This window comes from Aythya marila, assembly GCF_965140915.1.
Source record: "Aythya marila genome assembly, chromosome: 11".
Classification (NCBI taxonomy): domain Eukaryota; kingdom Metazoa; phylum Chordata; class Aves; order Anseriformes; family Anatidae; genus Aythya; species Aythya marila.
In genome coordinates, this window is record NC_139052.1 from 3,338,223 (window position 1) to 3,351,446 (window position 13,224).

Below are 13,224 nucleotides of genomic sequence, written 5' to 3' on the forward strand. Positions count from 1 at the left end.
TGAAGGATAAGTGGAGAGCTTGTGGGTAAGAATTAAGGGGTGGGCTGGTATGGGGGACACGGTGGTGGGGGTCTACTACAGGTCTCCAGACCAGGAGGAGGATGTTGATGAGGCCTTCTACCAGCAGCTGCTAGTAGTCTCACGATCACGAGCGCTGGTCCAGCGGAGGGCCACAAAGATGATACGGGGCCTGGAGCATCTTCCCCACGAGGAAAGGCTGAGAGACCTGGGTCTGTTCAGCCTGGAGAAGACTGAGAGGGGATCTCCTCAGTGTATATAAACATCTGAGGGGTGGGAGATAGAAGGATGTAGCCAACCTCTTCTCAGTGGTTTGTGGGGATGGGACAAGGGGCAATGGCTGCAAGTTAGAGCACAGGAAGTTCCGCACTGACATGCGAAAGAACTTCACAGTGAGGGTGACAGAGCATTGGAACAGGCTGCCCAGGGAGGTTGTGGAGTCTCCTTCTCCGGAGATATTCAAGGCCTGTCTGGATGCCTACCTGGGCAGCCTGCTCTGAGGAACCTGCTTTGGCAGGGGGGTTGGACCCGATGATCTTTCGAGGTCCCTTCCAACCCCTACAGTTCTGTGATTCTGTGACTCTCTTCCTTAGCCCCCCCTGCTTCCTCTCAGTAATTATATGAGACAGTAGCCATATTTTGGCAAGTAGAGCATTACGATCAACCGAGCCACTAAAGTTCCTGCACTGCCCTCCTTTCATCTGCCATAAATGGAGTATCCACCTCCTCCCATTGCAATGCAGTAGGTATCTGTGGAAAGACAGCACAGCAACTACCCCAAACATTTCCGACTGAGCTCAACACTTCTCTCAAGGCTCTCGGCCAAGCAACTGGAAGAAACACCTGCCATCGAGTACAAAATGTATGTTTTATTATTCAGCCTAACCAATACATCACAGAAAGCAAAAACATGACAACTCCGTATCAAAAGGATATACAGTATATCTAAGTGTATTTGTTATAGTACCATACCTGCAAAAAATATTAATTCATGTATCTGATCTTCTATAAATTCTGTCGGTGCTCTAAGTGAAAAAAAATGTCTAGTTAACAACACATGAAAGAGAACGTGAACTAAGACTCCTTCTGATGCCCTCAAAGGCACCTCTCTCAAAAAGTTCCTTTTTAATTTTGATTTTTTTTTTTCTTTTTTTTATGAATTTTGCATCGTTCCTTGAATTACGTGTCGAATCTTCTCTGCATCTTTTTCTATAGTTTTATTTTTAGGATCAATCTTGAGAGCTGCTTCATAATCCTGGAGACCTAATATGGACACATTTATAAGAATGTCAGTCATTAACGCAAGAGTGTTTTCCTCTTTAGCAACTAACTCGAAGTAACTGTTCCCAGTCACCTGCGTGAAGTATTGCTCTTGAATTTTGCTGTTGAGCAAGATAGATCAGAACAACAATAGGATTTACTTTTGTCAGTAAATCAAATTTATATCTTGCTTATATTATTTTTAAAAACATTTTAGTGGAAACATCACTAGTATATATTTTCAGATACCAAAATATGGAAAGAGAGACATTCATTCATACGTGCATATACACACATCAACTATCTGCTTTCTTTCGTGTAAAAACTTTTTGTAGTTTAGAGCTCCTACCTGCAGACAGTCTTGCAGTTGTTGAAAACATGCCATTCAGTTAATAAATAGACAAATGAGCACTTTAGTCCAATCTACATCAGAATCAGTCTAAATTAAAAAATAAGCATACCGGATAGAGGAATTACAGAGGAGGGGAGTGTTCAAAAGTGTTCTGCAGAAGACAGAAAAACTGAATGACAGAACGAATGCGCATGAAAACAAGAAAAAAAATGCATTAACTGTGAATAAGATAGCTCAAAAAAAAAATAAGCAGAGGAATGAATTAAATAAATTACATAAATCCTCAGTTATCTTTTTTTTTAATAAGGTTTCCAAGTGCAAATAAAATTGAAAGGAAACAACAAAGAGATTCCTGGGCAGAAAAAGATAAGAACTGGGAAAAGCTCTACATTGACATTTTGAATATTCTTTAGTTTTTATTATAATCTTTCACTTGTAACTTTGCCTTACAAAACCAACCTGAGAGGGACACGTACTGTCACAAAGATCACACATACCTGATGAAACGACTTGCTGGTCAACACAGATATGTCACTACACAGTTCACGAGCAAATGTTTCAGAAATATTTCAGGTTATTTTAAGTCAGTACATTCTATAGTTGCTAATACTATAAACTCAAAACCAATAAAACATTGCTTCACATGCAAAAGAACTTGTGCAATCTAGTTACACATGAGTTTGCATCCCACATTTGAATGCCTTTCATTTTCTCTACAATAATACCTTCCATGGCCACCAAGTTACCACAGTCAAGTCAGCCATTATGCACAAAAAGAATGACTACCAGCAGACCAAAGGGAAGATACACAACTCACTAAAGCCTTTTCCTCAACAGAGAAGCTAATTTGTATCACTTTCATGAGGAGTAAAACCAATTTTCCTAAAACATGTGAAAAAAAAGAGTAGAATTGCAATTAGCCAGTAGATTTAAAAAAATAAAATTAAGGTATAAAGGTTCCTAACAAAAAGAAAGATTGCATAGGCTTCCTTTAATATGTCTTTCCTAAAAAAAAATAAAATAAATAAAAAATAAAGACGTGCAGTCTCGTTTTGCTGAACAGAGTTACTTGCTTGTCAGTATTAATCCGTGTGTGTGTGTTCATAAAATCAAAGTCTTACCTTCAGCATATAATTCCAGCTGACAAAAAGCTGTACCACGTCTCACATATGCTTTTACTCGAGCATTCTCATTATCAGGAACAGGTGGTGTCAGCAATTCTAGTGCCTTTACAAATGAAAATAGCAAAAATATTTAGAGGTAGATTTTCCATAATTTTCCATAATTCTGGTTTGTTTGTTTCCATTTACACACATACTCTTTTCACTTACTAAGTAACTATTCAAATGTAATTATATGGCTTGTCAATCTCATTGCTAAGATTCCTATCTGCTGTCTCATAGTTTGGTAAATACAGTGTCATTGCCATGGCTAAAAACTCATACATACTATGCTAAGTGTTTATTCAAACAATGTATTTTATTTTCATAAATGATATTGCCTATTATGCTACAAACAAACAAACAAACAAACCACATGTTGCAACACCAGTTACTCTGAAAAAAGGGGAGGGGGTGGCTTCAAGTCTCAAGACTTATTAGTTCAAAAGATAGTAGCTCTGGAATAACTTTCTCCAAATTTTGTCAGCTATCATTTGAGGTCACTCCCCTCTCATTGCACAAGAGAAAAAAAAAAAAAAAAAAGAGAGAGATGCTAATAGGGGTGATCCAGCCCTCCTTTAAAAATATCTGTATTGTTTTTAAAGTGTCTCCGTCCTCACTATCATCACCCTTTCTTTCTTCCCACCAAGCGAAGAACACCACAACATAATACAATGGGTATTTGTGTATATTCTGCACCTTTCCTGCTCAAAATTGTCTTTTTTTTTTTTTTCCCCAAGTGCAGGTATTCCTTTAACATTTTACCAGTAAAAAAATGTGTGCTGATCAATCAGCATCATCATATCAATTCTGAATTTAAAAATTTTGAATTGCACTAATAGTTATTTACAGACCTGCTTGAAACAGAAGCATCACAGTAATAATCACAATCATGTGTAAGAAAACAGTCTGAGAACTTATATATTTATACCTTAGAGGAATCTTCAATGGCTTTGTGTAAATTCCTCAGTTTAAGATGGCAAGCAGCACGATTCAGATACAGTAGTGGAAGCTTATTGTTTAGCCGGACTGCAAGGTTATATGCATTCACAGCTGCAAGATAGTTTCCTGTTGCAAACATTTTGCTAAGTATAAAACAAGTGAAATGTAATTTAATTAAGGTGATGCATCATGAAATAAATACCTACTTATTGTTAACCACAAATTTTTTTTTAAATAGAAATTTTAGCAGCTTGGTCAGTCGTAACTTCTGGGAACAACATAGGTGAAGTTCAGTCAAACTTAATGCTCAGAATATAGCATATCAACACACAACTTTGCAAAAATAGACACTGCCTAAAAGCAATGAAGATCAATAAAAGGTGAATGAACTCCTCTATGCATTCACATGACTGCTTTTTGAAGTGATGTATGTGATTGTGATTGCTTATTTCATTTTAAATAGACCTTCAAATGGAACCTAACTTACTTTCCTTTGTCCTTTAACCAGTCTGGATTCTTCTCCTCTTCTTTTAAGTCTTTCAGCTCAGACAAATCATCACTTATTATTCTTCGAGCTTCTGCTTGTTTATGTAGCCACTTTTAATATATAATGAAAAAGTATTATTTCTGAAGTAAAATTTAAGTTTTCCTTTTGTTTATTCACTCAGTCCTATCAAAAGAGTACTATTTGTCATGTATTTTGGACAGAGAGAAATAGTTAATAATGTAAGACGGAAGGATTTTCCTATTTTCCCCAAATATTTCTATGTGATAAGTAAGGTTACTACATTACTAATACATATTCAATAAAGCTCTTTTAGACACTCTGTAAGCTTCTGTGAGTTTCTTTTTAAGACAGAACTTAACATAAATTAAGTATAAAGAAATTTCAAATCTTGTACTACATGGAATTCAATTAATATTGCAAATTTAAAAACAAAAAAGAAATGAAACTTTATTTACCACAATCACATGTTTGGCGAAAATATATATCTTTAATATATATTTTATTTAAATTAAGATTTAAATAAGACAGTATTCTTTGGCCGTTGAGAATACCGTACAGGTAACATTTTTGACAACTTCCAGAATAAACAGTAATAATTAACCGTCTTGGAAGATAACAGAAGCACCATACTAAAAAGAGAACAATCTCTACCTCCTCCTCTTCTGCTACACGAGATTCTCGTAGGGCTGTAGGAAAAACTCGTGACGTGAAGTTGATTTTAATTGTACCAGAAGATCGAGGAGCTGGTAGTTGCTCTTCCTTTAAGTTTTCTGAAAACATACTACAGGAACCACGACCTACAAAGAGAATTGGGGTACTGGAAGTGAAAAATGAAGCAAAAGTGATTTTTTCCTGTTTTTCTACCAAATTCCTAATTTATTAATTCTGCATGTTAGCAATAAATCTCTAATAATAGCACAGCAAAAGTTTGGACTTGTTCTTTTGAAGAAAAGTTTCAAACAATGTTTATTCTTGCTGTATATCATGCAATCTGTTACTGACTACACTGTCATGAATGAATGTACATTCTGCTTACACCACCATCTCTGTCACTTACATGACTCTCTGTTGGGGCAAGTGAAGTGCAATACAAACAAAACAAGAATGAACAATTTTCTCTTGATCTACTTCACTATTGTCTCTCTGTAGGGCTAAGGCATGGGACAGAGTGAAAGCAGACTGCCTACTTCTATGAAAACTAGTAGTTGGATACCTTAGTGGTAACATGAACTCCACTCTCAGAAACTGTGCAACACACTATTAGAAAGACTTCCTGTTCTACTTTCCTAAAGCCTACTGCAAAACTTGCCCGCTTATTTCCAAAAACTTAAATGAGAGCTAAAAAATCACATGGTATTGCTCAACAAATCACAAGAAAATAAAGACACAAAAATAACTGCAAAATAAAAGAATTAACTCAGTACAGTGGACACAAAGATAAATGATGAACTAGAAACATCCAGGAATAACGTTACATCCACACACTGAAGAATGATAAAACACATCCCAATAATACAACCTTTTGTAGGTTTGAGTCTGGTCTTCAAAGTTTCTTCACTAGGAATGTTAGTTTTGTTAATTTTTTCCTTTTTCTTCTCCTTTAGTTGCTCTACTTCTTCATGTAGTTGCCCTTCTTTTTGTACCTTCCTTTGATTCTCAACATCTTTCAGCTGATCTTTCCATAACTCCAACTCCTTAGTGACTTTCTGCTTCTCCTGTTCTTTCAGCTCTTCAATTCTTTTTCTTTCTGCTTCTTCTAGCTGTTTGAAATATAAAACTGAGATATGTAGCATCCAATAATAAGAGAACTGAGTAAAAGATACCGTTATTTTCCCAGTTTCACTTCCTAAGTGCATCTTCACCATTAGTATGATCTCAAAAGCAGAGTTATGAAAGACACTTAAAAATAGTTAGGAAAGATTTCTAATTAGCTTTTAAAAGAAGTCACAAGTTTTAACTATTTTACTACCACTATGTAGGTGTATGGTCCCAAAACAGTCAAAAATAAAGTTTTATTTATATTTTGAAGAATACAATCCACAAATAAACCTTTGGTAGGTTTTCCTGTTATCTCCAGAGTTCATTTTGGTTCACCACAGAAAAGCATGCTGTTCACATACCTTCTTTATTATGAAAAAATCATTTTATTTTTTAAATCTACTTGGACTGTTTTATTATACTTGATGATAAAGCTCTTCCTGCCTCTGCTTCAATAATCATAGAATCATAGAATATCCTGAGTTGGAAGGGACCCTTAAGGATCATCAAGTCCAACTCTTGACACCGCACAGGTCTACCCAAAAGTTCAGACCATGTGACTAAGTGCACAGTCCAATCTCTTCTTAAATTCAGACAGGCTCGGTGCAGTGACCACTTCCCTGGGGAGCCTGTTCCAGTGAAATCTTCACTTTCGTTTCACTGACCCGTTGTCCTATTTGGTAATCCAAATGAGCCATACAGAGCAAATGATAATGATTACTTTAGTAAGAGAGGTAGGAAGTGCCTTCTGATGAGGCCCTAATTACCAGCAATTCTAGAAGATGACACTTCACTGTTCGTTAACCAAACTTTTACTTCAATATCCTAGCTATATTTCAACTGTGGAATATACAGAAATGTGAACATATACCTTCATTTTAATGCATTATTTCTTCTGTCTACTTCTCTTTGGAATTATTACATACAGGGAATAGATATAGCCTTTCAGCTGAGAAAGTTATTAATTGCAAATTATTTTTTGTCGAAATTGCATATGCAATCTTAGAAGTTCATTGCATACCTTTAAAAGTTCATTTAAACACAAATGAAGTTACCAGAGTTTTTATATACATTTAAGGAAAAAAAGTGTCTTAGAATACACACAAAATGCAGAACAACTACATACAAAAAATAACAGCAGTGAACACCTGATATAGAACAACAATGAATAAATAAGTTTTTATATATCCACGTTTTTGTAAGCAACAAATGACCAAACACTTGTGCTGTTGCAGAGGCTACAGAAGATTAATATTTTGCTACATTATTATTGTCTCCTTTCAACTGATAAAAATCTGAATTCCTCACCAATATTTTTCATGATTAATATTAATGTAAAATGAGAACTTCTTATATTTTTTCTATATCATTTTTATATGTGGTAGTAGATACGTTTTAAGTGCAAATTAAAAGTAAGATTCTCTACTGCTGTAATAAAAATTAGTACTTCTTACATTTTTAAGGTACGCTTAAAGCAGCTGCCTGATTCATTGGCAATTAATTATGTTTACATGTATGATAGAGATTTTTCCAAATTTACCTTCATTGTGGCCTCCAAAGCATATTTTTTATGTTCTCGTTTTGTAACTTTTTTTGCTTCTGTCTCCTCTTTTGCCTTTTCATGGGCTTTTAGAACAGCATTCTCTCTCAGATATTGCAGTTTCTCCTTACTAGCTTAAAACAAACAAAAATATTTCAGAAATATAGGCCCAAAGTTTTACTGTTACATACCACATTCATAAAAACAGAAATCCTCTTTCCACTTTATCTAAGAAAATGTAACTTCTCAAAATCCACAAAGCACACTTTATCAAGTCCATCTCTTAAAAAGAAAATCTAAGATTCATTTAAACACTCAATGTAAGCTTTATTTGAAACTTTGTTTTGTGCTCACTATAACGTTCTCACGTTCCTTAAAAAAAAAAAAAAATAAAGTAGAAGAGCACAGACAATGAGCAATACAATTTAATTTAGCTTGAACTGTAAAGTAAGAGCACTTTTTTTTTTTTTCTCTCCAAAACTGCCTTTTCTAGTAGTTTCTCTCTTTTCAGTACTTCAGCACTTCAACTCCAACAGTTGGTTTTGAAGGTCAGTGTGAAACTAGTAAAACCACAAAGAGCACCTGCAATTTCTTATGAAGGAGCTAGAGGTAATTCAGAATAATTACATCCCCAACTGACACCGTAGTTTTCAGTGCCAGATCAGAGTTCATAGGCTTTCTGAAAATTACTGATACACACAAAAAGCCATGAAGGTAAAGGTAATATTTTTCTAGACTAAATAATATAGCTGGAAGAGCAGTAAAGCTAGTATTCTGGCACCTTATTTTTCACAAGCTTACCATTCTCTACAGTTAGGGATTCCCACATGCCCACTTCCTTTTTATACAAAGTGAAGAAAACAATTCCATTTCCAATCTTCGCTGTGCTGTTTGTGTCATCAATAGGAGCGTATAAGATGGCTTCAAATAAGAAGGGAGGAACGCTTACCTACAGAAACATAATTAATGAGCATGTACTAATACTTAAATTTGTAATGAATTACCATACAGCCAAAATACTCGGTGCAAGCATACAGCAAACCTCAGGAAACACATGCTACCGACAAGGCTGATTTGCCGAGTGTGCCATACCAAGATTTTAGCTCCTATTAGAGCAAATAAGAGATGGAAGCAGTTTGTTTTCCTGTAGACCTCCACTTCGTGATTATGTGGATGGCATAAACAGCTGCGTCTAGGGAAGCCCCACCTTGAGGTAGCGCTCGGTGCAGAAGATGTTGGCGGCGGTGACCCGCACGCCGGGCACGGGCAGCGAGAGGAAGACGGCGGAGCCGCTCTGCCGCCAGCTGTGCCCCCGCAGCCACACCGGCATGGCGCCCGCAGCGCCCGTTGCTAGGGAGGAGCAGGAGGGGGAGGGGGCGGAGCGCTGCCGGGGCTCTGAGGGAGCGCTTCCGCCTCTCCCTCACCGCCCGCGGGGGCCGCAGGCAGGCGCCCCGCAGCCTCAGCCAATGGCACGCCGGGGGGAGCGGGGCGCGGCGCACGCTGGGAGTTGTGGTCCCCGGGGCCAGCAGGGCTCCCGTCACCCCCTCCATGCCCCCTGGCCGCGGGGCCGTGAGGCACCAAGTTTAAAAGCAGGCGCGCCTGGTAAGGTTGCTGACGTGTCACAGCGAAGATTAATTTCTCATATTTTATTAGCCGTATTCCAAAGGAGCGAGCAAATGGTAGCAGTCAGGATTAAGATCTAACTGTAGTTCTTCATCAGTACAACATACGGATAGGTATCAAAGGTTTAAAGACTCTTTCCGAGGAAGACAGCCACAATAACCAATATGATCGATATGATCTGACCAATATGGACAGTCTCCAGCTCCCTTCACCCAGACCAGTATCATCTGGGTCTGGCTTCAGACCTGGTATCATCAACAGGAATCGGAATCAAATTCCACATTCCCAGAGTATTCAAAAGTATCTGAGGAAAAAGATTTAATCGGAAGTCAAAATACTTTAGGAATTTTTTGGCACATGTAACCAAAAAAAAAAAAAAAAAAAAAAACCTTCACTCACTGTTTTAAAATTATGGTATTGAAACATTGGATAGAACAATTATAATGTAACAGCAATTCCAAATCCCCTACTGCTCCAGAACGCAGCTGTGGTGATCCCCAACACATTCATCAGTTTTGTAGAGTCCACTCACGGATACGTCTTACACTTGTGGAGTGCTGGCCTTCTGCTTTGGTCATCCACGTGTTGTTTTTAGTTTAATCACAGAGAATATACTGAAATGAAGCAGCTTATTATTTATTCCTGCCAGCAGTAAGACATTACACATACACAATTTACAATATAGGCCACAGGTACATTTACCAGTATTTGATCTTCTTAAATTACACAAAATAGCTTCAGTACGTTTTTTTTTTTTTTTTTTAAAAAAAAAAAAAAAAAAAAAAAAAAAAACACTCCAATCCCCCTTCCCCATGTTGTATTGATATGCATCTACAAAACCAGCACCTGTGTCAGAGATGTTCCACATTGCTAGCTTGCTTGGACAAATGACTGAGCTCTTGCTGTGACACTTGCAAAATAAACTAGAAGAGAGGTCCATTCAGGATCTTTCTTCTGCTGTTACTACTTTATCAGTCAAAAGTGCAAGAAGCTTTGTAGTGAGAGAAAGGAAGAGATTAAACGTTCCCTGGAAAAACTTTAAATTCCTATTTCCTGTGTTCTGAAGGATGGAGACTTCTATTCCCATCAAATCTTACTAATATTGCTCTGGAGCTTCTAGTTCCTAATATATTCATATCTTCCAGGAGGTTATTTTATTCTTAATGGCTTTGGAGGCTTAAAAAAGTATCTTTGTAGTACTCTGCATTTCCTTACCTAATTTGTTTAATAATCCCCCCCTCCCCGCAAAATTCTTCCCCATTTTATTAATTGGAATAAATAATTATTTGCATAATGTCTTCCCCAAAGCAATAAATAAATAAATAAATATCAAATCTATTCAGGCAAATGACGACTAAGCCTTCCTTCAAGAAATAACAGGATTCATGGTGCAAGACCTTTTCTAATCTGCTTTGAAGTTAATTCAGATTAATGCCTCTAGAGAACAGCAGACTTCTCTAATAGAGGCAGAAGCTGCCTTTTTTGATCTTACAGTTTCTTGCAGGATTATGCCCAATCCAAATGTGTTCTCACAGGCAAAACATTTCAAGAGTTAACTTACACATTACATCATCTTCGTAAATCGGAAGGCAATTTCCCCAGACACACACACACACAAAAAAAATCTTTATTTTAAAAGAAACTGAAACCAGACAACAGAAAGCAACACAGTTACATGCAGCGCTGGACAAAAATCTACCATACACATTTTCCAAGAACACTTGATTCAGATTTTTATAATTGTTCTTCTAAATGGGTCAAGTACCACATCATTATTAAAAAAATAATGTCAACAACCTTGATTAGTTCATATTTTGCACTGCTTGGATGGCAGTAGAGAGGTAACTTGTTTTTTTTTTTATAAACTCGTTTTTTGAAAAAAAAATTTCTCTCTGAAAGGAAAATATGAACAAAAAAGTCCAAGTCAGAAGGCCCTAAAGAACACAGCATCTGCTCTAGAGGCCATATACAAAGGCTTGGAGGATACACTGTCTTTCAAGTAAAAATCCCTCAATTACTACACATTTCAGACAAAAAAAATAAGAAAAGAACAAATACGTTAAGAGTTTGCCCTCCTCAAGTTACATGGAAATTCAGATTTAGACCATCCTTTAGCAGATGATGAGTCTCCAGGTATAAAGGCAACACCTCTCATGCCTCCAACCCTGACCTGTTTTCAATACAGCAATTCCTGAAATACAGTGAGCATACCTCTGAGGAAAAAGGTTGGGCTGGATCAAAAATTATTCTGAGATACACAGTTTGATCGTGAAAAGGATAATTCATCCTGTACAGTAAACAATACAAAAACAGGTGCTCCATATGGTCTTGGTGTAAGTTCCCTGGTTCAGAAATGGCTAAGGGCAACATTGAATACTTTAAGCTATAGGCAGCACCTCTAAGGGGCTGAACACCATTCAGAATTTATTATCTCAGAAGTGATGACACACAACACTAGGGCACTAAAGAGACCCTTTATTTCCATATAAAGCAACAAGAAATCAGAGGCATTCCATACAAAGAAGTGAATGTGCATAACTCAGTACGTAGTGTAGGACAGTTATATTGCCTTGAAAGTTCTGCTAAGTACACTTAATTTTCCAATTTTAAGGAAGAGTCTATTCTAATATAGAAAGCTTCAGACAAAACTTAAGTCATTGCAGAATAACTTCGAAGTACATCCAGTTCTACATCTTCCTGCATATATCTAATCACATCCAATAGATTAAAAAAAATAAATCATGTTTTGTAATCCAAGTAAAGAGCGTCAGAATAGGATTTTCACACCCATGAGCTTACCACCTACATGTTCACCCATTTGTCAGTGGATACCGTCAAGGAATTCATGCTAATAGTTACAGCAACAGGAGGACAACGCACATAAGTGCAGCATGTTGTGAAATGTCGCCTGTTTTAATTATCATGAACTGCTACCATCTATCATACCTCATTCTATGCAAGATACCAGGCCAGCTACCAATCCATAAACAATAATGTATCACATACTTCATAGAGTAGCTTAAAACACATCATGGTATGAAATAATTTGTATTACATAGTAATTTAATCCCTTGCCACAGGGTTAATGTTGGACAAAGTCTGGAAACTTTTTTCCAATTTGAATTACATACATTAACTTTGCCACACACCACAGCACTAATGCATGTATTACTTTAGACATGCTCTAATTTAAAATTGAAACAAAAAAGTTGTTGCAAAAATACATGTCACCAATGTGGAACACATTCAAGATTGTATAAAAGTACTGAACTGATATTCCCAAAACAGGTATATTTAAGCAGTACATAAGGAAAGATTAGTTTTAATATGAAACAGTCATTTAAGTCACATACAACATGATAAGAAGCATGACTTCCTCTTTTAATAATGTTACACCAATACTTTTACTGGCAGGCAATGTTTATATATAAAATGAAAGGGACATATTTAATGCAGATGTGTTATTGTATTAAGTTGGAATAAAGACAAATGTTGAAGAGGTGCTACATTTGAACACCGTTGATTTTGTAAAAATCTCAAACCATAAAAAGCATTTTGCTTATAAACAGAGGCCCAGAACTGCAAAAGCTCTGAAATATTCTTGACTTCGTGCATGCAGTTCCACTGACTTCATCACATACTTGAAGCTAAGTCTGAAAAATGTACTTACAAAATTGGTTCTTAGACAAAAAAAAAAAAAGTCACAAAGTATATTCATTTTTGAGGAGCCCCCAGCATTATATTTTTGTTTTAAACAGAGAAAAACCTTATCACTTTTGTCTCCTTTTTCTGAAGATTTCAAATAATAATTAGCCTCTAAACACCCTTCAGAAATAAGCATCAGTCCAGTCCTCTGACAGAAGAAACTGAGGCACAAACTGCCAACCTGTTTGTCTCAAGTTTTCAAAGCAATCAGTGAACCAGCCAGAAACCAGATTCATGATACCTGCTCTCTAGCCTATACACACCCTAACAGCAATGAAGTACTTCAAAGAGAACATTATTTTTTTTTTCCTTGTTTAAAACTGATCTATGGCAAAAACTAAGTATTAAGGGCAATTTA

At 36.6% G+C, this 13,224-nt stretch overlaps 1 protein-coding gene across 2 annotated transcripts; it reads right to left on the reverse strand.

The window, feature by feature from the left end:
- Window positions 1–825: 825 nt before the first annotated feature.
- On the reverse strand, window positions 826–8,875 carry DNAAF4 (dynein axonemal assembly factor 4). 2 transcript variants are annotated; one of them, XM_082769403.1, is made up of 10 exons: window positions 8,746–8,875; window positions 8,340–8,487; window positions 7,539–7,672; window positions 5,760–6,000; window positions 4,892–5,037; window positions 4,220–4,329; window positions 3,722–3,875; window positions 2,752–2,857; window positions 1,740–1,781; window positions 1,161–1,281 (listed from the first exon to the last, which is right to left on the reverse strand). In XM_082769403.1, the coding sequence occupies exons 1-9, from the start codon at window positions 8,866–8,868 to the stop codon at window positions 1,771–1,773; spliced, it is 1,173 nt and encodes a 390-aa protein (XP_082625529.1). In that variant the 5' UTR covers window positions 8,869–8,875; the 3' UTR covers window positions 1,161–1,281; window positions 1,740–1,770. The 2 variants fall into 2 exon arrangements, with proteins under 2 accessions (XP_082625528.1, XP_082625529.1); XM_082769402.1 differs by lacking the exon at window positions 1,740–1,781 and having other exon boundaries at window positions 826–1,281.
- Window positions 8,876–13,224: the final 4,349 nt, after the last annotated feature.

Bases quoted from the DNA above. Each gene is read 5' to 3' on its own strand.
- DNAAF4 (XM_082769402.1), bottom strand. From the start codon at position 8,868: ATGCCGGTGTGGCTGCGGGGGCACAGCTGGCGGCAGAGCGGCTCCGCC. The intron at 6,001-7,538 runs GTAAATTTGGAA...TATTTCAAACAG, and splicing joins CTTTGGAGGCCACAATGAAG to CTAGAAGAAGCAGAAAGAAA. The intron at 4,330-4,891 runs GTAGAGATTGTT...ATATATTAAAAG, and splicing joins GTGTAGCAGAAGAGGAGGAG to TGGCTACATAAACAAGCAGA.